Below are 22,987 nucleotides of genomic sequence, written 5' to 3'. Positions count from 1 at the left end.
ACAGCATCCTCCTGGCTTCCCCACACCACTTGTGGACCAGGCCTCTGGAGAGCACTCCTTTTTTCTACTCCAGAAATAATTTCCCAGCACAATTGTTCTGCATTAGAAAGATGTCTTTTTGGTGACGTGTTCCAGATAGATTGGTCTATCTTTCTGTGCATAAACAGGCACAGCTATACAGACTGCAGTGATGAACCGCCATCTAAGAGTCGCAGGCTGCTATTGTAGCTCTTCCCCCTGATTCCTACCCAAAAATGCTCAACCCCATCAGCACCATCATTAAGCTCTGGACAGGTGGAACCCCGCCTTACATAGAGGGTGACCCCAGCGCCCCCCCCTTCCCTGCCTGTGTCTTCTGCAGGGTTACAAAGATATAAACCAGAGGGAGCATAAAACAGAGGGTTATTGCGGTGGCCAACAGCTTGCCTGAAGGCCTCACGGTTTCATTTCATCCTAATTTTAGAACTGACACATAAGTAATTCTATAAGTACTTCAATGATGAAACTTAAACAGTGTGGACCGTTAGGGAGCAGGCCCAGACCGCTGGGGACACCAGCAGCTATTGGCTGTTTGACCGGGTGGCAACTGCTTCAACCAATGTGGACTGACCAGGCAGACATTCAGCTCTGCAAAGGAAGAGAGCACTCAATAAAAGTATTTGCTGTGCATGAAGCTTGGTGTGTGTGTATGGTCCCATTCCTGGCTCCACAATCAAAGTGACAGAGGGGTTCCATACAGTAGGAAACTGGAGAAGTCTTGTTCCTTCCGAGTACCTCAGGCAGTCGGGGAAGGAAGACGGTGATGCACCTGGGAATTAGGATAAAAAAGGAGGCTGCGCCCTTGTCCTGGGTCTCAAGAAATCGAGACACCCCCAGGGGAAATGTCCCTTGGCCTCTCCCTTTATTCCAATACTATTACAGGACTCCTCTGTGTCCTCCCTGGAGATAACCTCTGGCGTTGTGAAGTTTGTTCCCCACAGGGACACACCCTACTCTTTCAGTGCCCATTCTCCAGCTCTTCTCTGCTTTCTAACACATCTAGAAGCCCATGTCCTTGCTGCTGCACGGATCTCCCACGGCTCTCTGCCAGCAGCACTCCAGAGCTCCCAGCTCCAGCTGGCAGGGCCTCAGCGCCTGCCCTGTGCCCTCCCGCCCTGACAGCCACACCAGGCCCTGCTTGCTGTCCTCATGGTGGCACTCCTGGCCCCAGTGTTCTCCAAGGCCTTCTCCGGGGCCACCTTCCTGCGGCCTTTCACTCTCTGCACCAGGCCCAGCTGAGACCTGAGAGCGGCAGTGGACAAGGGCCTGCAGGGACAGCACCAGGCCCAGTGGCTTCCCGCTGACAGCGGGCCGGCTTGGGCTGGAGATGCACAAGAAATTCTTGCCTCTCAGGCTGCTCAGGCCCTGGCCTACACACACTGCCCACAGCAGCTGTGGCTGTCCCATCCCTGGCAGCGTTCCAGGCCAGGCTGGACAGGGCCTGAAACTACCGGGCCCAGGAGAAGGTGTCCCTGCCCTTGGCAGCAGGGTTGCAACAAGAGCATTTTCAAGCATCCTTCCAAGGGAGGCCTTTCTGGCCTTCTGTGGTCGCAGGGGCCGGGGTCAACTGGATTTAATTTCTGATTCGAACCAATTCACCACTGCAAGTTTGGCCAATTTCAAGGAGACTCTTCACAAGCTCAGATTCACAACTTGTCGCTTTTACCTGCACTACAGGTCGGGTTGAGTTCAATAAAGTCCAGCACGATCCAGGTTCTGGAATCTTGTCCTTTATTGAATCAAGAGCCACAAAATTTCCAGGTTGCTACTCATAAAAGCACTAACTATAGAACATAATTGTGTGTCCCCAGCAGACAGAGACACAATATATGTCTTTACTACTGCATAAAAAAAATTCTTGTATGCAATATATAAGATATAATTGGTATGTATGCTAAAAATGTATCAATTTCATGAAAACCTTATAATAATATGCTATATTATATATAAGATATAAGTGCCCTATGAGCATTAATATGTATCACAACTAAGAGTGACGCTAAATATTGGCTATATTGCATTCTTTAAACAAGATTACATATTTGACCCTTTAGAATAATTTCTTCTCATTATATAATAATTACATAATTCATGTAGTTGACAATATTATATTATTCTATTGGCTTTTATGATATTTTACTATTATATATGATAATTGATAAGCTTTCTAGCATATAATACAGGGGATATATATACAGAAATTAAGAACTTAGATGTTTACGTATACAAAATATCAGGCCAGCTCCAACACAGTTGGTCCAATGCTGACCTGAAGGATTTCCATGCGGGAACAAGATGAAACACCGTCCATTCACCAATCCCAAACATTGCCCAGGGATTGTGGAGTCTCTCTCCCCAGAGAAAGTTAAGAACCTCTATCCAAACACAATCCTTTGTAGTGGGGAGCGGGAAGAGCTGCCTGGAGCACCCCTGAACCAAATGATGCCACCAGTGGTCCTTTCAAACATTCCGTCGTCTGAGATTCTGAGATTCGTGCCTCTGCACAAGATGAAGCCCTCAGAGGGAAAATGGACTCAAAGAAAGAGGTGGGGGAATAACAGCATTTCCTTGTGCATGTTGCTTGATCTTTGGAGCCAACCTGGTCATCACTGGATGCAGTGCTGGGGAGGCTCTTGAGACCACACTGCTGCTGCTGCTGCTGCTGCTGATGGCATAGTGCTGCAAACCCACCTCCTCCCTTCTCTTCCTGTCTCTCCTGAGAACTGCTCTCTGCCACCCGGTGTGAGCCTCACAAGCACAGCTCTGTGCAGGAGAACCTCTTTCACCGTTCATTTCTAAGGATCCGTTTCAACCAATGCTGCAGATCCATGTACTGATTCATTGCCTGAGAGTGGGCAACGGGATCCATCACCAGGTCATGGAAGAGATTGCGTGACCTGGCCATTAGGACCTCTGGGGGCAAGCGGATGCCCTCAGGAAGCCTCCGGTTGCCCACAATGAAGTGATTGAGGCGTCTGCTTTCCACACACGTGCGCAGGCTCTCGCTGATATCCATCAGCCGGCTCACAAAATGTCTCCTGCGCCACTGTGACGCAGGCAAGATGCTCAGGAGGTGCATGACAATGGTCTTGATGGTATAGGTGGAAAAGCCTAAGCCCAGCTGAAGACGAGTGAAGAACTGCAGGCATTTCAGGTGCAAGCTGTCAGGGGGAGCCCACCTGGCAATGTACCTGAAGAACTTCATCTCAGCCACAGCGTAGCTCTCTGGCCAGATTGTGCTGGAGGTGTGGGCTTGCCTAGGCTGGCTGCTCACAAAGACGTCTGAGTTGCCTTGCCGCACCCCAAAGAGTATCTCGATCCGGTAGCTTTCTCTGCCATTGGTCACCTTGAACTGGCAGGAGCGTCTGGGGGGCAGCAGCACTAAATGCCAATGGTGTGACTCAGGCAAAGCCGGCCAGATTGCTCTCACCAGCTGGTAGAACCAGCGGGCAGTTTTCTCCACGTCCAGGTAGGAGCCCGTGCACAGGGTAAGAAGGAGGCTGGGATCCTGATGCCTCCTCAGCTCCTCCTCAGGGTGGTGCAGGAAGCACAGCATGTTCTCAGCCTGCTGCTCACTCGTGCAGGTGCACTCCTGCTGCACGCGGATGTGGAAGTTCCTCAAGCGCCTCTGCCGTGCAGTGTCCAGCTCTAGGTGGAAGCTGTGCCCTCGGGGAGGTGTCATGGGTATGAGCACCTGGTACACAACATCCTGCTCCCGGGGACTCCAACCTTCGAAGGCACTGCCCACCCCAATGGCTCCTTGCAGCACCGGATAGAAACTGTTGGACAAGACCCGTCGAAAATAAATTGCAAAATGCTCCATCAGGGTTCTTGTCCACATGCATCCTCCCTGCAGGTCCTGCACAGGCCACTGTATGCGCTCCATTAATATTCTTCCAAAGTTGTCGGCACGATCACGGAATTCTTGCACTTGATTTCCAACGTCATTGACGTTCGCTGCATTGGCAGCCTCATTGCCAGCTTCATTCGCAGCAGCATTGTCGACATCCTCTGCATGGCCATCATCATTGTCGTCTTCCTCCACCTCCATTTCATTGTCTCCTTCATCTTCATTTCCAAAGTCTTCTTCATGTGCATGCACATTTTCAACCTCCTCTTCATTTACACCATCATGTCCTTCTCCTTGCTCCTCTGTCCTCAGGCTCCCTTTCCTCCACATACACCACAGTGCCAAGAGAAGGAGCAGGAGCCAAGCAAGAGCCCAGACCTGCCAGTGCTGCCGGGCAGAGGAGAGCAGGTCTCCCCAGGCCAAGACACTCTGCTTCACCAGGACCAGATGCTCCACCTCCCACTGCAGACGAATCTTCTCCTCTTCCTGGAGCTTGGCACGCACCTCCATTCGCAGACGTGTCACCTCGTCCAAGCCATCACCCACGGGCTGTGGGTACTGGACTAAACTTTGCAAGAGCAAGAGCCACAGTACCCAGGTATCCATGGTCTGCAGGAGGATGGAGAGAAGGCCTTGAGAGGGAGGGGCTGAGAGGGAGGCAGCTGGCAGCAGGGATTGTGAGGGGGCAGCAGGGACAGGAATCCCAGGGATCTGGGAGCAGGAAGCACAGGACCCCCGGGGAGCTGGCAAGCAGCCAGGCCCGTTCCGCTGCCCCAGCAGCAGCAGCAGCAGCAGCACGGTGTCCTGCCCAAGGCTGGGCCATGAGGGGCTGTTCCTGGATGCAGGGGGAAAAGCCAGCCCCGGGTACTGCGTTTCTGCTCCGGCCCTTATCCCCAGTCCAACCTCCCCACCATGTGTGCACTCACCGCTTGCCCAAGCAATACAGGGCCAGTGTTACTTGCTGGGGCCTTGTATAGCTGCCCCCATTTGTGACATGGTCCCGTGATGTCATGGACGTCACAGTACACCACAGCCAGCCCAGCCCCACCCTTTGTCAACACCCCAGCTCAGACTGTGGCAGGGGCCCTGGGGTACCGGTTAAGGCAGCCTTTGATTGAATCTTCTTCAAAGAACCTCTCTTGGCCCTTCTCTTGTCTTTTTTCTCAGCTGCCCTCCACTGGCAATCTCATAGATATCCATGTTGGAAGGCACTCTTTTAGATCACGGAGTCAAAGCCTTGACTCCGTGCTGATCTTCAGTTAAATCTCTGAGTCTATAAAAGCTGCACTTTGCTTTCAGCCTTGCTGCTTTTCTGAAGAATGAGCATGACAGCATCCTCCGGGCTTCCCCACACCACTTGTGGACCAGGCCTCTGGAGAGCACTCCTTTTTTCTACTCCAGAAATAATTTCCCAGCACAATTGTTCTGCATTAGAAAGATGTCTTTTTGTTGACCTGTTCCAGATAGATTGGTCTATCTTTCTGTGCATAAACAGGCACAGCTACACAGACTGCAGTGATGAACCGCCATCTAAGAGTCGCAGGCTGCTATTGTAGCTCTTCCCCCTGATTCCTACCTAAAAATGCTCAACCCCATCAGCACCATCATTAAGCTCTGGACAGGTGGAACCCCGCCTTACATAGAGGGTGACCCCAGCGCCCCCCCCTTCCCTGCCTGTGTCTTCTGCAGGGTTACAAAGATATAAACCAGAGGGGGCATAAAACAGAGGGTTATTGCGGTGGCCAACAGCTTGCCTGAAGGCCTCACGGTTTCATTTCATCCTAATTTTAGAACTGAAGCATAAGTAATTCTATAAGTACTTCAATGATGAAACTTAAACAGTGTGGACCGTTAGGGAGCAGGCCCGGACCGTTGGGGACACCAGCAGCTATTGGCTGTTTGACCGGGTGGCAACTGCTTCAACCAGTGTGGACTGACCAGGCAGACATTCAGCTCTGCAAAGGAAGAGAGCACTCAATAAAAGTTGCTTGCTGTGCATGAAGCTTGGTGTGTGTGTATGGTCCCATTCCTGCCTCCACAATCAAAGTGACAGAGGGGTTCCATACAGTAGGAAACTGGAGAAGTCTTGTTCCTTCCGAGTACCTCAGGCAGTGGGGGAAGGAAGATGGTGATGCACCTGGGAATTAGGATAAAAAAGGAGGCTGCGCCCTTGTCCTGGGTCTCAAGAAATCGAGACACCCCCAGGGGAAATGTCCCTTGGCCTCTCCCTTTATTCCAATACTATTACAGGACTCCTCTGTGTCCTCCCTGGAGATAACCTCTGGCGTTGTGAAGTTTGTTCCCCACAGGGACACACCCTACTCTTTCAGTGCCCATGCTCCAGCTCTTCTCTGCTTTCTAACACATCTAGAAGCCCATGTCCTTGCTGCTGCATGGATCTCCCACGGCTCTCTGCCAGCAGCACTCCAGAGCTCCCAGCTCCAGCTGGCAGGGCCTCAGCGCCTGCCCTGTGCCCTCCCGCCCTGACAGCCACACCAGGCCCTGCTTGCTGTCCTCATGGTGGCACTCCTGGCCCCAGTGTTCTCCAAGGCCTTCTCCGGGGCCACCTTCCTGCGGCCTTTCACTCTCTGCACCAGGCCCAGCTGAGACCTGAGAGCGGCAGTGGACAGCACCAGGCCCAGTGGCTTCCCGCTGACAGCGGGCCGGCTTGGGCTGGAGATGCACAAGAAATTCTTGCCTCTCAGGCTGCTCAGGCCCTGGCCTACACACACTGCCCACAGCAGCTGTGGCTGTCCCATCCCTGGCAGCGTTCCAGGCCAGGCTGGACAGGGCCTGAAACTACCGGGCCCAGGAGAAGGTGTCCCTGCCCTTGGCAGCAGGGTTGCAACAAGAGCATTTTCAAGCATCCTTCCAAGGGAGGCCTTTCTGGCCTTCTGTGGTCGCAGGGGCCGGGGTCAACTGGATTTAATTTCTGATTCGAACCAATTCACCACTGCAAGTTTGGCCAATTTCAAGGAGACTCTTCACAAGCTCAGATTCACAACTTGTCGCTTTTACCTGCACTACAGGTCGGGTTGAGTTCAATAAAGTCCAGCACGATCCAGGTTCTGGAATCTTGTCCTTTATTGAATCAAGAGCAACAAAATTTCCAGGTTGCTACTCATAAAAGCACTAACTATAGAACATAATTGTGTGTCCCCAGCAGACAGAGACACAATATATGTCTTTACTACTACATTAAAAAGAACTTTTATATATTAAACTCTTTATATATACAATATAAAAGTTATAATTGGTATGTATGATATAAATGTATCAATTTTTTGGAAATCTCAAAATAATATGTTTTCAAACATATAAGTGCCCTATGAGCATTAATACGTATCACAACTTAGAGTGACGCTAAATATTGGCTACATTGCATTCTTTAAACAAAATTACATATTTGACCCTTTAGAATAATTTCTTCTCATTATATAATAGTTACATCGTTCATGTAGTTGACAATATTTATATTATTCTATTGGCTTTTATGATATTTTACTATTATATATGATAATTGATAACCTTTCTAGCATATAATATGTACACAGGGGATATATATACACAAATTAACAACCTAGATCTTTACATATACGAAGTATCAGGTCAGCTCCAACACAGTTGGTACAATGCTGACCTGAAGGATTCCCATGAGGGAAGAAGGAGAAACACCGTCCATTCACCAATCCCAAACATTGCCCAGGGATTGTGGAGTCTCTCTCCCCAGAGACAGTGTCAACAGCCTTGATCCGAATGCAATTCTTTGTAGTGTAGAGCCGGAAGACCTGCCGGGAGCACCCCTGAACCAAATGATGCCACCAGGGGTCCTTTCAAACATTCCCTCATCTGAGATTCTGAGATTCGTGCCTCTGCACAAGATGAAGCCCTCAGAGGGAAAATGGACTCAAAGAAAGAGGTGGAGGAATAACAGCATTTCCTTGTGCACGTTCCTTGATCTTTGGAGCCAACCAGGTCATCACTGGATGCAGTGCTGGGGAGGCTCTTGAGACCACACTGCTGCTGCTGCTGCTGCTGATGGCATAGTGCTGCTACGCAGCGTTTTCCCTTCCCTCTCCAAAGCCCACCTTCTCCCTTCTCTTCCCGTCTCTCCTGAGAACTGGTTCTCTGCCACCCAGTGTGAGCCTCAGAAGCACAGCTCTGTGCAGGAGAACCTCTTTCACCGTTCATTTCTAAGGATCCGTTTCAACCAATGCTGCAGATCCATGTACTGGTTCATTGCCTGAGAGTGGGCAACGGGATCCATCACCAGGTCATGGAAGAGATTACATGACCTGGCCATTAGGACCTCTCGGGGCAAGCGGATGCCCTCAGGAAGCCTCCGGTTGCCCACAATGAAGTGATTGAGGCGTCTGCTTTCCACACACGTGCGCAGGCTCTCTCTGATATCCATCAGCCGGCTCACAAAATGTCTCCTGCGCCACTGTGACGCAGGCAAGATGCTCAGGAGGTGCATGACAATGGTCTTGATGGTATAGGTGGAAAAGCCTAAGCCCAGCTGAAGACGAGTGAAGAACTGCAGGCATTTCAGGTGCAAGCTGTCAGGGGGAGCCCACCTGGCAATGTACCTGAAGAACTTCATCTCGGCCACAGCGTAGCTCTCTGGCCAGACTGTGCTGGAGGTGTGGGCTTGCCTAGGCTGGCTGCTCACAAAGACGTCTGAGTTGCCTTGCCGCACCCCAAAGAGTATCTCGATCCGGTAGCTTTCTCTGCCATTGGTCACCTTGAACTGGCAGGAGCGTCTGGGGGGCAGCAGCACTAAATGCCAACGGTGTGACTCAGGCAAAGCCGGCCAGATTGCTCTCACCAGCTGGTAGAACCAGCGGGCAGTTTTCTCCACGTCCAGGTAGGAGCCTGTGCACAGGGTATGAAGGAGGCTGGGATCCTGATGCCTCCTCAGCTCCTCCTCAGGGTGGTGCAGGAAGCACAGCATGTTCTCAGCCTGCTGCTCACTCGTGCAGGTGCACTCCTGCTGCACGCGGATGTGGAAGTTCCTCAAGTGCCTCTGCTGTGCAGTGTCCAGCTCTAGGTGGAAGCTGTGCCCTCGGGGAGGTGTCATGGGTATGAGCACCTGGTACACAACATCCTGCTCCCGGGGACTCCAACCTTCGAAGGCACTGCCCACCCCAATGGCTCCTTGCAGCACCGGATAGAAACTGTTGGACAAGACCCGTCGAAAATAAATTGCAAAATGCTCCATCAGGGTTCTTGTCCACATGCATCCTCCCTGCAGGTCCTGCACAGGCCACTGTATGCGCTCCATTAATATTCTTCCAAAGTTGTCGGCACGATCACGGAATTCTTGCACTTGATTTCCAACGTCATTGACGTTCGCTGCATTGGCAGCCTCATTGCCAGCTTCATTTGCAGCAGCATTGTCGACATCCTCTGCATGGCCATCATCATTGTCGTCTTCCTCCACCTCCATTTCATTGTCTCCTTCATCTTCATTTCCAAAGTCTTCTTCATGTGCATGCACATTTTCAACCTCCTCTTCATTTACACCATCATGTCCTTCTCCTTGCTCCTCTGTCCTCAGGCTCCCTTTCCTCCACATACACCACAGTGCCAAGAGAAGGAGCAGGAGCCAAGCAAGAGCCCAGACCTGCCAGTGCTGCCGGGCAGAGGAGAGCAGGTCTCCCCAGGCCAAGACACTCTGCTTCACCAGGACCAGATGCTCCACCTCCCACTGCAGACGAATCTTCTCTTCTTCCTGGAGCTTGGCACGCACCTCCATTCGCAGACGTGTCACCTCGTCCAAGCCATCACCCACGGGCTGTGGGTACTGGACTAAACTTTGCAAGAGCAAGAGCCACAATACCCAGGTATCCATGGTCTGCAGGAGGATGGAGAGAAGGCCTTGAGAGGGAGGGGCTGAGAGGGAGGCAGCTGGCAGCAGGGATTGTGAGGGGGCAGCAGGGACAGGAATCCCAGGGATCTGGGAGCAGGAAGCAGAGGAGCCCCGGGGAGCTGGCAAGCAGCCAGGCCCGTTCCACTGCCCCAGCAGCAGCAGCAGCAGCAGCAGCAGCAGCAGCAGCACGGTGTCCTGCCCAAGGCTGGGCCATGAGGGGCTGTTCCTGGATGCAGGGGGAAAAGCCAGCCCCGGGTACTGCGTTTCTGCTCCGGCCCTTATCCCCAGCCCAACCTCCCCACCATGTGTGCACTCACCGCTTGCCCAAGCAATACAGGGCCAGTGTTACCTGCTGGGGCCTTGTATAGCTGCCCCCATTTGTGACATGGCCCCGTGATGTCATGGACGTCACAGTACACCACAGCCAGCCCAGCCCCACCCTTTGTCCCCACCCCAGCTCAGACTGTGGCAGGGGCCCTGGGGTACCGGTTAAGGCAGTCTTTGAGTGAATCTTCTTCAAAGAACCTCTCTTGACCCTTCTCTTGTCTTTTTTCTCAGCTGCCCTCCACTGGCAATCTCATAGATATCCATGTTGGAAGGCACTCTTTTAGATCACGGAGTCAAAGCCTTGACTCCATGCTGAGCTTCAGTTACATCTCTGAGTCGTCATGGTTCGAAAATCCTGAAGTCTATCTAAAATTTAACACTATCCATTCCGCTAACCATCTAGGCCCCAAAATGTCCCATCCACATGGGTTTTTAATCTCTCTGAGTGTGGTGATCTAGTCATTTTCCTGGGCAACATGTTCTTAGGCCTGATGTTCTTTTTGTTGAAACGATCCAATCTGAAACTGCTTTTGCACAACTTGAGGTATTTTTCTCTGGTGATGTTATTTCCCTGTGCTGATATAATAACCCCACCCTGGTAACAACCTCTCTTCAAGTGCACTGAAGACAATTATAAGGTCTCCCTGAGGCACTTTTTCTCTGTTGGACACTTCCACTTCCCTCAGGCCTTCTTCATCACACTTGTGCTTCAGACTGTTCCTCAGTTCCATTTTGCTTCTGTGCATACACTCAAGCACATCCATATCTTTCCTGTCATGAGGGGACCAAAAGTGGATGCAGGATTTGTAGTATAGCCTCACCAGTTCCCTGTGGGGGAGAACAATCACTGCTCTGCTCCTGCCGGCCTCATTGCTTCTGGCAGAACCTGGGATGCCATTGGCTTCTTACCAATTTCACACATGCTTGCCCTATGACTAGAAATAGGTGAAGCAGCCCAGCAGGGCAGGAACTGAAGCGGTCCAGCAGGGAGAAGGGTTGTCCTTCTCAGACATCCTGGCAAGCTGGCCAGCACCACTTGCAGCACGGGGGGCACTATCTCACTCCATGTTATAGCAGTTGTGTTGCCTTGGTGAAAGGACGAGGCCAGCTCTGGCTACAACCAGCAGGAACGAGAGAGCGCTCTCCAGCTGGGGCAGATCCAGGTTTACTGCAATCCCAGGCAAGCCAACAACCGAATAGCCCAAGGGGGTGGGTACATCAGCCTATAAAGGGGAAGGGATACAGGGGAGGAGCCCGTCCTTGGGCGAATGAGGATCCAGCAGGGAGTGGGGTACAAAGGACTGACATAAGGAATATACCAATAGTAACAAACTGAAGGAGGGGCCCCGGCTCCCGAGCCAATCACTCAGTGCTCTAAGTAGACGTTTCTAGAGAAAAAAGTGGGAGCAGAGAGAGACTGGCAGGGCACCGGGGAGGGGTTTGGGAAAGGATACATTCGTCACCAGGACAACTGGGGAGGAGTTAGGATAACAGACAGCGGCAGGGAGGGGAGGGAGATCCATTACAAGACAAGGGGGAAACAGAACAATCCAAACTGTGCAAACACAACACAACAGATAGGGCTTAAAAAAAGCCAGTTCTTGCCAAACCACCTTTTGCTGACCCAAAGCAGAAATTGATGGCAAAATCTTAGGTCAGGTATAAGCATTTTAGGAGTTTTACAGATTTGGAATGAACATGCAACCAGCCAGTGTGGTATAACCCTCTCCTACACTGTGGTGACACGCTCATCTGAAGCTGTGGGCTGTCCCCTCCCTCATGCCATGCCAGCAGTGCCATAGGCTAGGGTTCTTGCACCTGGAGGATGAACACCAGACAGGGACAGCTTGGTTTTCTGTGGTCTCACCAAGACCCTTCCATGCACATCTGCAGGGTTTAATTCCAGCACCTGAGGTTCACCCTATGACCAATAAGGAGAGCAACACAACGGAGTTCTTCCATCAAATTATTTTATATAGCATTACACAAGGATTGTCACTTAAAATGCGGGCAGAAATTCTCAGGTAGTCGTTTCATGTCTTCATCGTGTCCTAGCACCTATATTGGCGTGTTATTATCTGCCAGGATGAGAGCAGAGGGACAGAACTCATTCTAGTCACACCACAGCACCTAGGGTTAGTATACTTGGAGGGAGGGATGATTCCTCCTTAAAAATACTGACAGAGGCATGAAGAAGGCACCTGCCTCTCTTCAGACCAACAAAAGCTGCGAGTGAAGTTCACAAGAGAAGCAATGTCAGAGGTGCCTCTTACGCATTTCTCTCTTCTCCTGCCCTAGCCTACCCAGAGCACCAGAGAGGGAAGGACAAGGCAGAGTGAGGCAAAATACAAAGATCTGCAGCCAGATTCTCCATCTTAGTGTATTTATTGACATGGTGTAGGATGAAGTGCAAAGTTTAATGGGGAGGGGGGAAGAAGCAAAGCCCAGAAGAAATTGAAGCGGTACGCAGAATAAATAAACTCTACAACTACATATAGCTATGAAGTGGGTATGTATGTCAGTGCTTAGCACAAGCGAGATAACTCTCGTGAAAACTTGTGCCCCATGCTTCAGTCTGACTCACATCTTTATTCACAAAGGTATTTCGTATGCAATACATTGTACAACTTTTCTATGCATATTTAAATCCTGGCCCTGCCTGTTCTCGCCTCATATGGCAATCAGATCTACACCCTTCTGGGCATGCGTTGTTTTCTGTGGTGGTTGCACGGGGGTCTCTGGTGGCCTCTGAGGCTGAAAATTGTGGTCGTCTTCATGACTGAACTTTTGAACTGTTCTCCTTTGCGCTTTTGGTCTCTTGGCACTTATCTGAGTATGTCTGTCAGCCTTGATTAGCTTGGAGACAGAGGAGTCTTTTTATCTGGGCTCTTTGCATCTCTTGGTCTTGTCTGGTGTTGTTCTTTATGCAAGAAACTTCAGAAATTTGCATTTTCTTATGCTTTTTATACCATGGCAGAGGTTTCTTAAATAAAAAAGTTAAAATTCAATACATAGTTATACAGGCTAAACTTTAAATGCTTAATTCATATTGCTAATTCAAATTAATTCCAAAAATCTCTATTTCAAAATGAGGAAAATTGCATACAAATAACTGATAATGGCATTAGAATCTGAATGGGAAAGAAAGGTTGGCAGCTCCACACCTCTTTTTTTTTGTTTCTTTGTTTAAATAGCAAAACAGTGGACTGCCCTTTTGAAAGCAGATAAGTCTGGATATTTTTGTTAGGAATTATAGAGAGCACGCCCTTAATAGTATTATTTTTCTAGACCCATTATCTGAGACTTGCTCTCACCTACTGTCTTGGTTTTGAAAAACTGGTATCTACTAAGGAAGGCAGGAGCCTCCCCCAAAATGGAAAATGTAAAACCCCTCCCTCCGAATTGCTGTAAATTTTAAATTAAGGGGGCTCTTGGGCAAAAAATATGGGAGCAGGAATAACAGTTCTTTACTAGGGAAGAAAAAAAAGATAAAATAAACAATGCAGTAATCCAAAACAATACTGACAGAGTCAGAACACAACCTGGCACCTTGTTGGTCAGGGGGTTGGTAGCAGTCCAATTGGAATTGTGGCTGCAGTCCTCCTGGAATGTCAGGTGTGGTTCCATTGGAGCAGGGATCCTGTAGAAGGCTGTAGTCTTCCATTGAAGATTCAGCTGTTCCTCTGGGAAAATCCAGTGGAGAAGAAGTGCTGTTGTTCCAGAATCTCATTATTATATCCAGCTAGGAATGCTTGGCTCCTCCCTCTGGGCTCACATCTCACAATGGGATGCTGTAGTTCTTATCAGCCATGCAGTGATATTCAATAGCCTGTTATCAGCAGATGTCTCCCTAGAGGGAGGAGTGGTTGTGGTAGAGATAAGGAAAACTGCCCACTTAACAGAAGACAACTGCCATACAGATAGCAAATGGAATACAATTTGCTTGGATATCCAGGACATCTACTTAAGGCAATCATTGAAGAATTTAAAAATACAACTCAGTCACTGCTTCAAAGACTGGGTTTTGGCTGTTTTTTCCACAAGAGAATACAAAGATACCACTATCACAAGGAGTCTTCCCATGGTAATTATCAGGAATATACTTCAGACACTGGAATCTGGGAAAAAAGGCTCTAAGTGTGACCATTGTGCCTTAAAAAAATAACCTTTGTAAGTATTGTTGCAGGGAGCCCCCTGAGCAGGCAATGACGAACCTTGACTCCATGATTGCAGAAGGCTGAACAAAAGCTTTATTAAGCTATACAATATTACACTACATACTACACCAATACTATACTACTTCTATACTAAAAGGAAAAACCCAGCGCCCTTGCTTGACAGTCTGATACATATGTGGCTCCCACCATTGGTCAAATGAAATCAAAACACCATCACCAGAGTCCAATTAAGAAACTACCTTTTGGTAAACAATCTCCATAACACAATCCTCATGTGCCAAGCAACCAGAGTAGCAAATAGAGAAAACAATTGTTTTTATTTTTTCTCTGAGCTTTCTCACAGGTTTCCTCAGGATTTTTCCTGGGAAAGTTGTGCCTGCTGCTCTCTCTGAAGAGAGCTACGGCCACACATAAGGTGGTCTCATGTCCCAGTGCACAGCCACTCCATCACAGCCAGGCAGGAGATTCTACCCAAGCAGAGCCATCCTCCAAGGTTCTAGCACAGAGAAGCTCAGTTAGAGGTGTTGGTTTACATCGGTGCTTTTTTCTTTCCCTTTGCAAATTAAAGGATATCTCTGCCTTGATTTGTAATCACAGAGAAATGCAGATTTGCATCTAACAATAGTCTTTCTGCCAAACCCTCACCTTCATGAAAAGTTCTTTAATTCAGCATGTGTTTGTTCAGATTTTCAGCTTCTCATATCATAAATTCTTGGAATTTCTCATTTACTGGATTCTTCACCATTTAGTCAGCATGTTCATTTGGGCACCTCAAAAGGGAATTTTATACATATTTTCTCATGCAGGAAGGCAGATGAGTAAACACACACACCCTCCATACAGTCAGAAGCTACAGAGAGGTGAGAAACAGCATTGTAAAATGAAAAGCAACAGGGCCTAAAAACACCTGGAAAACAGGTTATGCAGCAGCATCTCCCCAGAGTCCCTTTCCCTCTGCAGGAGCAGTGCCTGCCCCTGCCATGGATAGGTAGTGGGATGTTTTCCTGTGGAGACCACCCGTGGCCACCCCTGCCCTGCTTCCAGCATATGGCATGAGGAGCACCTCACCCTGGCTTTCCTTGTTTGCAAAGCACCCTCCTTTTATATTTTTTAAATAAATAATCTTCATTAGAAGTCAGCAAGCTAAAATAAGCATTAAAACACCTCCTCACAGAAAGATAAATATGAAATTAAACTCACAGCAATTGGATTACTAGAGCTGTCAAATCACAGAAAGAATAATTCCAGAGAAGAACATACCTCCAGCTATTAGTTAATTTTCCAGTACACTAATTCAGGCTATTTGCTGATGGATTTTGCCATGCCTGATTATCAATCAGTTAAAACCCAAAGCCCTTGCTTGGAAACTACTGGTTATCCACAGCATTTCTCCAAAGATAATGCAAGCAGGATTTCCATAAACTTGCTTTAGCTCCCTGATAGACAATTAATTCTTAAATCCCTCATGCTGGATTTGCTTCAATGCTTGGATGAGAGGAAATCAGAGATATTGGAAAGTAATAAGGTCCAATACTCTTTGCTACATGCAAATATAGCTAAGTATGCAGAGAGGCTATCACTGAACAGTCAGCACAATTATCTGCAGCTAATCCAAAATAGCTTATGAGCAAAACCAGAGTGAGCAGTTCATGCTGCTCCTAGGATTACAAAGGAGGCTTTCTTGATTGCACTGGCACTAAGCCAGCAACAAGTGGATTTTCTGGAGCCACCAAGTTTGTGATAGATTTTGTTTCAGAGGAAAGTTGTGATGAGGAGGAGGTGGGATCACCTCCCAGACATTTATCCATGGTTCTCCCCATAACGGGTCAGCACCCAGGTGCCCACACTCCTCCCACCCTGCCTTCCATTTGTGTCCCATGGGTGGAGTCCATCACTCTCACAAGCACTCTGTGACAATCCTGCTTGGTCTAGGAGTGGCCCTGGAAGACATCCATGCAGCATCCCCATGACGGCAGACTGTGTATTTTGAAAAGGATTTTCCAACATGCTCTAATTTGGTTTAACTCCCACTGAATTCACAGCTAAGTCAGTGGTGGGAGTCTTCAAAAAAGAACACCCACGGGCCAGAGAAAGCACCATTTTTGGACAGTATCAATGCCTCCTGTGGGTAGAGGAGGTAGGAGAGAAGGCACTACCTGCCTGGCACACATTCCACATCTCCTCGCACACAATCACCTCTGAGAGACCTTTATTCTTCTGTGTGGTCACTTCCACCCATTTATTACCACCAGTACTGGCAGCATTTCCTACCCAGCTTTGTAGGAATAACCTCACAAGAACAAGGCAGTGAGAAGTCAGAGAGCACTTTCCAGCATGCTCAGTAAGGTTGTTTGCTGATGGATTTTGATACACTTGATTACTGAGCCATTACAAAAATCTCTTTGGAAGTACTGTCTGCCCGCCAGCATTTCCCCAATGGATATTCTCCTGAGCATTTATGTGACAGCTTACATGCAGCTGGGCTTCAGCAAAGATTCAGGCCACCTGTCTCAGGCTCTGCACCATCAGAAGTAGCACAAGCTGGGACCTCAGAGCTGGCATTGAAGCACACCACACTCAGCCTGCAGGTCACTGAACCCTTTCCTCTAAGGGACACAGACCTGAAGGTTCCCAACCATCCATCAGGATTGTGTTTTCTCACCTGTGTTACTTTGTCCTTCTGCTGTCAGCATCTTCTTGGAAGGTTAGACAAGGAGAACTGTGAGGCTGTTGAGAAAATCTAAACTTTCCCTGTGTACCCTCCAGCTATCCCCCCCGTACCAGTCAAGTTTCTTCCTCCTCCAGGCTACCTGTGCCTGATTGCTCTCCTTCTCCAGGTAAAACTGAAATCCACTTCCTTCCTTGCCCTGCCACAACTCACAACTGTCATGGGGTCGACAACTGGCTGAACACGAGCCAGCAGTGTGCCCTGGTGGCCAAGAAGGCCAACGGTATCTTGGCCTGCATCAGGAATAGCGTGGCCAGCAGGAGCAGGGAGGTCATTCTTCCCCTGTACTGGTGAGGCCACACCTTGAGTGCTGTGTCCAGTCCTGGCCCCTCAGTTTAGGAAGGACGTTGAGAGGCTTGAGCACACCCAGAGAAGGCAACGGGGCTGGTGAGGGGCTTGGAACACAAGCCCTGTGAGGAACGACTGAGGGAGCTGGGGGTGTTTATCCTGGAGAAAAGGAGACTCAGTGGTGATCTTATCACTCTCTACAGCGACTTGAAAGGTGGCTGCAGTCAGGTGGGGTTGGTCTCTTTCTCCAGGCAGCAACTGACAGAACCAGAGGACACAGTCTTAGGCTGTGCCAAGGGAAATACAGGTTGGATATTAGGAAAAAGTTTTTTACAGAAAGAGTGATAAAGTACTGGAATGGTCTGCCCAGGGTGGTGGAGTCACCATCTCTGGATGAGTTTAAAAAAGACTGGATATGGCACTCGGTGCCATGGTTTACCTGAGATGTTAGGGCATGGGTTGGACTCAATGATCTTGAAGGTCTCTTCCAACCTAGTGACTTTTTGAATTCTGTGAGTTCTGTGAATTCTGTGAATTCTGCCCCTCCTCACAGGTCACTTCCTCAGAGATACTGTCACATCCCCTCATCCATGGAGCGGGAGACTCTGGGCAAGATTTGCTCTCCCCAGGAGATAGCAAATGACTGTGGAAAAGAGGTACAGAAAATGATAGTCCCCTCACCCCACTGGGGGCTCTGGCAGCTTGACTGCTGAGAAGGAGACAAGCTGAGCAATAGAAAACTGACAAACCCTGATTAATAATAAAGTCATAATGAAACTGTGCCAGCTGGCAACAGCGTGGTCTGTCAGCAAGACTGGATTAGTGTGGAGGGAGCCTGCTGTCATCTGGGTCTGGAAAGATGCACAGGAATTGTGGAGAGTGAGGGCGTCCCCCCACCCTCCTCCTTGTCAATAGAAGTCCCACCCTGCACCTACATACCAGTCACAGCATGTGACACACTGCTGGCCATGATGGCCACCCATTTGGACAAGGCAGTCACTGGAGTAATGGTCTGCAGAAGGGAAAAGACTGGGTTTTAGGGCTCACACTGAAGAAGTCACTGATCTTACTGACTCCCAGCCTGAGCTGGGCACAAATAGGTTCACCTTAGCAAAGGGATTTCACCTGCAAGATGTGCAATGCGGCGCTGACACGTAAAACACGGACAGTGATTCACGGCTACAGATACAATATTTATTAAAGGCCATTTTAAAGACATGGCCACCCCTTGGGATCACGTACAAGCACAGTCTGCAGGTCTTTATGCTCCTGTAAACACTGTCTCAGGCCAGGTCTTTGGGGTGCTCAATATATCAGCTCAGCTAAATATCAAGGAGGTAGCTGGACAGTAGTTTCACACTGTCACACATCAGATAAAGCTAAAAGAGCATTACCACAGAAAATCATTTGTGTGTAAAGCCTTGCCATGTCTGCTGAGCATTACAGACCAGTCTAGGTGAGACAGTTCAAATGGGGTACTTTTGCCTGTATTACACTACAATATTTTCAATAAACTGCTTCAAAGAAGTGAAAAATATGACTTTTACCTAAAGGGACCTGAAGAATCTAGTTCTTCCAAGGAAGTTTTCACAAGATGATCATCCTTAATATGATCAATCTGGTAGCTTTATCAGTGCTTTAACATTCATGTTTGTGTATGCTCACTTCTCATTGAACACTACTTGGGTTTCTTGAATCTGATGATAGTGGTACTACACTTAATAGCCTACTCTGTGCAGATGTTAAAAGTTGCAGAATCTATTTTTGTGGGTTTTTTGCAATAAAGCCTGAGACTTTTATGTTTTCCTGATTCTAAAATAAAGGGAGGAATTATTTCAAAGAGAAAATTAAAAGACAATGAAAAAAAAAAGAAAGTTGTACCAGCTGGAAGGAGATTGTGGCTTTGGAACATGAATCAATTTTCTGGATTTCATTTTCTACTCACACACTGGAGCTGCCTTTTCCTACCTCCTCTCAAGAGAACAAGTAGGGACACAACTTCTACTTTGTTTTTTTAAAATTATTTTAAAAACTTTTGGTATGGCAGATGACACAAAATGTGTTAGCTGCCCACTTCTGCAGAGATGCACAGTGAACTTCAGTAACACACTATGAGCTGAATTAAATTGTCTGCCAAAAGCAAGCAAACTTTTCTAGACAATCTGTTATTTGACACACTCCAACCAGTAAAGCCTGTTGGACCATCTGCTCTGCTTAAAGTCCAGGATACGTGTTTCACATGGTCCTAAACTTGGCAGTGAGCCAGAGTTAATATTTCCACAGTGGGGATCCCCTACAAGAAATTCTATCAACAGCTCTTGCCCTCTTGGTGTCCCAGATCCAGGAAAACCCCTTTCCCCAGCCCTACCTGTTCACTGCCAACCTGACACACCCAGGAGAAGCTACAGTGCTGCACACACAATTCCTACCCGTGGGCATCCAGAAATCCCCTATACAACCACAAAAAAACCCCAGGATACAACAACTGCACCAGAGGAGGGTGACCTGTTGGAGTTTTCAAACACTCCAAAAATTTCAAACCCTCCATATTCAACATTTTCCTGCCAAAAAAGAGAATACAGCCAGGAAAACTACGCACAGACAGACACACATATCTCAGCTGCCCTGCATCAAAAGGTAAAAGGGGGAAGGAAAATTAGCTCATTACTGGATCTGGCTGTACTTCTACATCCCTAAGATGCTGGCTCAGTCAAAATGTTATCTGATATCTTTGATATTATTTTAATGTTGGAGGAAGGATAAAGAAATTCTTCTTGCACCACTGAGAAATATTTTAAGTTCTTATGCACAGCAGCCAGCTGGTGTTTCCAGAGTTTTTACACAGCTTTTTTGCATTTCAAATACAGCTTCTCTACCAGATACCTTCCCAATGACATCCTGGCAGCTCAGAGTATGAAGAGGGGAAGGAGTTGTTGGACCACCTATGTCAGCACCACAAGGGGGGCACAAAAGGGAGGAAAATTGGGGTGGACGAGGAGTCAGAATGCCAAAATACTGAAATATGCAGGGGGAAGCACACATAGAAAAATTGGATGCTAGAATGAGGCTGTAAATTTAGGTTTATTAATTTTTTCTATAATTTTAGTTGGTGTGTCTGCAGAATAGCTGACAAAATACAAATATCTGACTCCACTAGGAGTCTTTATCTTACTATGACACTGGTATAATTAATGTGGCCCAAATTATCCAGACTTTTTCCTATTTTATAACAGAATTGTGTTCTTCAGCTGTGTTTAGGGTCAGATCACATTTTCATTACACCACTGCCATTTCAGATTGTATATTTCAACTTTCCATTTACCAACATGGGCACAACCCTGTAGCTGGGCTCTATTCCCCAAAGAAAGCTGAAGCACCCCACTGCCATGGGGTGTGTGCTCCCTGCAGCCCTAGGATAAGTTCAGTGCAGGCTGCAGCTCTCTGGAGCAGGTAAATCCCAAAGGCACCTGCAACAGAGTGCAGGGAACAGCATGAAGCACCCCAACTGCAATTCCCCAGCATTTCATGACAGCAGATTTGGGGAACTCCCATCTAAGAAACCAGTTACAGTTCTACAGATAAAACTAATCAGTTTATGACTAAGCTACTCCATTCTCCTCTAATATTTAGCTGCTATTCTCTATTATTTTATTGGCTCCTTGGTGAGAGGTGTGAAATGCATTATGTGCAGGCTGAGAGAGGGCACCAATAGAAAAAATCCTTAGTAACTTTCAGTGGCTAGAGCAGAATGATTTGGGGGACTCTGATAATAAAGGAATGACATAGGGGAAAAGGCTTAGAAAACTCAGGGGGGAAGTGAATGGCAAAGGTACCCTGATGCACTTTGTTGAAAACAAAATGCAAAAAACCCAGAAGTGATTAATTGTGTTTGGGGTTTTTTCCTCCTCATTTTTAAGTTCTAGAAAGTAGACTTGGTTAATGGAGAAGACGGGACAGCACAGATGTACCAGTCTGCAGTACTGCTGTCCTGATTTCATTTTCACTTGTCTCAAAACTCATCTCTCCATACCTCAGTCTTTACATCCTGTTCACAGTCTCACCATCCTAGAAAATTTTTAATGGCAGAGGAAATCCATCCATCTCCACAGTGAGCAGAAAGGCTCATATACACTCATTTGTTTCCTTCAAAGTAACACTTTCATCAAGTCATTATTAAAATATTAATTGACTAGAAAAAAAAAATCACTTGTGAAAAGCTAACAATGGCTTTTACTCTTTGGGGAAATTTTAGCAGCCTGTAAGAGAAAGAACAAGGTCCCTTCATACAGACACAAACACAGCTCCTGAAGAAGAAGAATTTGAATGAGCTACTTTCATGGTTTGAAAACGTAATTGCCAAAGAGACTTACAGCAGCCACTGTGAGCATGGCTCCCTGCAAGAAACAACATAATAGAAACCATTTGGAAAGAATAAAGGAAGGGGGAAAATGGAAAGGAAGGAAAGGGGAAAGGAAAACACTATTATTGGCACTCCCACCCATCAAGCAGGTGAAGGTTGCCAGAATTTTCTATCTGAAGTTCCCCTGCCCCATTGCAAGGCAGCAAGGGCCTCACTCCAGGGTGCAGCCACATGATGGGGGTGACAAAAATGTCAGTGTGATCCTGACAGGACCGTTCCCAAGGAGAAGAAGAAGTTTTGACAGCAGGGACAGCTCTTGAATTCCCTGTCTCAGGCTTTACAGGCAATACCAATCTCAGTCAGTGGCTTGATCCTGTTAATGAAAACTTCTGTGCATCCACATTCACCTAAAATCACCCTGGTAACTCTGCCCCTTCCACCTGCAGGTCTCTCTTCACAGCCCTGCCACTCCACCTCCAGAAATATGTATTTTTATGGATGAGTCTGGGTATTTTTGATTGGGTAGATGATGGAAAGATGACAGCAAGCAGGAGTTGGGAACCCTTCAGATCTGTCCCACTTTCCAGCTACTGCTGTGACCCAAAGCCACAGCACCACTGACCTGTGAGACAGGAAAAGCAACAGAAGCTCCTGTAGGGCTTTGGAAGGGACTTTAAAGATTGTCCAGTTCCCACACCCCTTCTGTGGGCAGGGACACCTTCCACTAAACCAGGTGTTGGCATATTTTTTTTGGCTCTGTCACTTTATATTTATTACTAAAATGGTGCCTAGACTGTGGCTACATCTCAAGTGTAAATGGTGCATTTGTACACTACACCAATTTATGGAGTGGGTGTCTGTATGATGGATTAGTAAAATTCCACAGCATGTTTTAGGAATCAAAGATAGATCCTTTATCAACGAGGTCATACACATCAAGTGTATTAGAAATTTGCTCTCAGCATAAAAAGCAGATTAAAACATTAATTTTTGGTCTCAGCATGTTTTTGATTCAAGCACATTAACTGTCTTTTCTCCCCTGTATGTTTTCAAAAGAATGACTTATTTATAACAGGTTTAGGCAAGCTGGTGTTGGAAAAGGAATATGATCCTTTCTTTCATTAAATATCAAGATCTAGACTTCCCCTGTTGGAAGTACAAGCACTGAATTTATTTATGCCAGAGGCATGGAACACAAAACTCAGAGCACACGGATTAAAATTTCCTTGTTTCCTTGAGCAGAACCATCTAACCAGGGCAGCACTAGCTAATCCTCCTAGCACTGGTGGCTTTTTCCTACCCCAGGTCATATGCCTGGAGTCACACCCTGGAACTGAATTCTGAT

At 47.7% G+C, this 22,987-nt stretch overlaps 2 protein-coding genes across 2 annotated transcripts; both read right to left on the bottom strand.

Moving 5' to 3' along the window:
- Window positions 1-2,821: 2,821 nt before the first annotated feature.
- Window positions 2,822-4,465, bottom strand: LOC131082990 (inositol 1,4,5-trisphosphate receptor-interacting protein-like 1). The gene has a single exon (XM_058023269.1). It carries the CDS (start codon window positions 4,397-4,399, stop codon window positions 2,822-2,824), a length of 1,578 nt encoding a protein of 525 aa, XP_057879252.1. The 5' UTR covers window positions 4,400-4,465.
- Window positions 4,466-8,069: 3,604 nt separating this feature from the next.
- On the bottom strand, window positions 8,070-9,713 carry LOC131082989 (inositol 1,4,5-trisphosphate receptor-interacting protein-like 1). Its single transcript, XM_058023268.1, has one exon. The coding sequence runs from the start codon at window positions 9,645-9,647 to the stop codon at window positions 8,070-8,072; it is 1,578 nt and encodes a 525-aa protein (XP_057879251.1). The 5' UTR covers window positions 9,648-9,713.
- Between the last annotated feature and the right edge of the window lie 13,274 nt (window positions 9,714-22,987).

The sequence above is a fragment of the Melospiza georgiana genome, chromosome 4 (genome assembly GCF_028018845.1).
Source record: "Melospiza georgiana isolate bMelGeo1 chromosome 4, bMelGeo1.pri, whole genome shotgun sequence".
Lineage (NCBI taxonomy): Eukaryota > Metazoa > Chordata > Aves > Passeriformes > Passerellidae > Melospiza > Melospiza georgiana.
This window is presented reverse-complemented; position numbering and strand designations above follow the sequence as displayed.